Here is a 2,418-nt window from a genome sequence, read left to right as displayed (position 1 = left end):
AAAAAAAAAAAGACAAATTGATATAAGCATTTCAGTTTTATGCTCATTTTCTTTTAGATTTCAACCATATTGTTTTTCCATGTGAGATAGGACACATATTTTTGGATAGGCTATTGTTTATTGTTTCAAGTAGATGGAATATATAAATCTCACTGAGTAGTTTAGTGTGGTCCTATATCTTAGATAAATAGGTTATGGAAACTTCAGACCATAATGTGAATATTTATAGATCTATCAGAAATTACCTAAATGGCAAATGAACATGTCTTTTACTTGGCCAGGTCAGCTGCTAATCCCTTTCCCTGATGGTATACATGAGTAGAAAGCAATAGCCTCTAAGATTGGGGTGGGGAAAAAAAAAAGAAAAATTATTTTCTGCTAAATAACTGAAAACTGTAAACTTTTTGCTGACTTTTGAAAGCCAATGTTAAGAATATTTTCCAATATAAAATAATACGGTGAATTATTTAATAATAAGCAATCTATTAAAGAGTGTCTGTATCTGATAGGCTTACTGGGAATACGAAGTAGCTTTATAAATGTTCAAAGTCTAAGCACTTTAAGGTTAGATGACGATGAAGATCCTTTCTTTGTAGCAGCCATTCCAGTGAACATCTGGACAGATAATTTCACTATCAGCAAAAGAATCTTACTGGTATTAGTGGTAATGGGGAAGAGAGAAGACAAGCACAAGAGACAAATGTGTATTATGTTTCAAGAGTGAAAAGGTAATAAAGAGGCGTAAGAAAGGAAGAAAGGTTTTCTTATGTGCCTGCCTAAAAAAGCAAACCCACCATCGAAAGCAAGGTGGGTATTTTAGAAACCAACTTAGGGAAATGTCCACTGATAATGCCCAATTTTTTTTCACTTTATACTTAAATTACACAAGTAGAAAAGTTATGCTTATTAATAGTTTAATGTATGAAGGAAACATCCAGATTTCTGAATATGAAGGTACATATCTCACATTAATTTAAGTCTACATAAAGTAGAGCCTCTATCCTGACATAGTGAAATTTACTTTCTGCTTAGCCTTTTGTTATGTAAACAATTGTACATTTATTTGCCATTCTAAAACTTCAGAATCAAGTTTACATAATTTTGCTAAATTTCCGTGTTTGCTCAGAAGCAGTTTACAGTACTAAAACCAACCAGCCAAAGAACAGCTTCAACAGAAAAGTTATGTCCAAAGGGGAAGAGGGAGAAGAAAAAAAGTAAAATGAGAAGAAAAATGCTAACTAAGATAAAACAGAAGAGGTGGGGAATGGGGAGTCACAAATGTTCACAGAAAATAGGTCAGTTAGTAAGTTCTTCTGCAAAAAGCCTACACACTTCAGTCAAGCACATCAGTAGAAAGAATGATTTGGGAGCATAAAATTTTTCCGGCCACTTTTGATTTCCTCTGAATGAAACGGATCTGCAGGCTAACAAACTGTTCTTCATTAGCCAAGCTGGTTCATATGCACACTGTTCATGTGAGGTGCCCAGGGTCCAGTCCATACCTAAGTAGAAAGAGCACACATGTGATCAAATGAGCACTGAACATACACAACGAAGACATGCTAGTATAGTCTCGTTAAATTTATAATATGCTAAAACATAATGGAGATAAAAAAATGAGGCAACTACTTTTGTCTGTTGTTTCCTACCTCTCTTCTCATGTACCTCAATAACAGGATCTGATTTGCTCCCCCAACCTCACTTTTGTTAACCACTACCCCAGTATTAACATTTATAGTTATGGAAAAACTCAGGGATATTGACCATTTATCAAAATAAGTTAAAATATATAACCTCTTTGGTAAAATTTCAATGTTCAATCTGGTTTTGGCATTAAAAATACTTTTAAATAATAACCTCTGGTTAAGTATTTCCCAAAGTGGGTGATACCGTGACCTCTGGGGGTGGGCGCTAGACCAATCCAGGGTGGCTGTAGAAGCAGAGAACGTCACTTTATCCTGCATTGTGGGCGACAGTACCAAAGGTTTTCATTGTCAGGGAGGTAAAATAAGTCTGGGAATCTATGCTCTAGGTGATCCTTTTCACACCACGACTAAATTATACTACATGAAAATTATTTATCAACTTAAAACCTTTCCATTACCATCCAACACCCAAATGAATATGTAAAACTTTACACATTTCTGTTACCATTTATCACATCGATAAAACTATTCTTTTTACTTTCAAATTGCTCTCAACTAACTCAAATTTCAATATTCAGCATACTTTCTCACTAGCTTGATTTACCTCTATCTTATTTGTCGTGCCATTCCACCAATAAACAAGCAAACAAACAAACAATAAACAGTTGTTCACTCTTACCGTTTGAGGACCACTGTTTTCCGTGGAAGTTGATACCATCTTTATCAGTGAGTTCCAGGAGGGGTCTGCAGCATGAGGGCCATTGAACATGGG

At 35.0% G+C, this 2,418-nt stretch overlaps 1 protein-coding gene across 1 annotated transcript in view; it reads right to left on the bottom strand.

Moving 5' to 3' along the window:
• Positions 1-897: 897 nt before the first annotated feature.
• Positions 898-2,418, bottom strand: part of ANKRD17 (ankyrin repeat domain 17) — a 123,532-nt gene continuing 122,011 nt past the window's right edge. The window contains exons 33-34 of the mRNA XM_045284276.1: positions 2,326-2,418; positions 898-1,502 (exon numbers count right to left, since the gene is read on the bottom strand). The exon at positions 2,326-2,418 is cut by the window's right edge and continues 10 nt beyond it. Coding sequence (XP_045140211.1) covers positions 1,443-1,502; positions 2,326-2,418 — 153 coding nt within the window. The 3' untranslated portion in view covers positions 898-1,442. The remainder of the gene's footprint in view (positions 1,503-2,325) is intronic.

Source organism: Echinops telfairi, unplaced genomic scaffold (genome assembly GCF_000313985.2).
Source record: "Echinops telfairi isolate 266 unplaced genomic scaffold, ASM31398v2 ScPeMD7_7468;HRSCAF=8506_0, whole genome shotgun sequence".
Lineage (NCBI taxonomy): Eukaryota > Metazoa > Chordata > Mammalia > Afrosoricida > Tenrecidae > Echinops > Echinops telfairi.
This window is presented reverse-complemented; position numbering and strand designations above follow the sequence as displayed.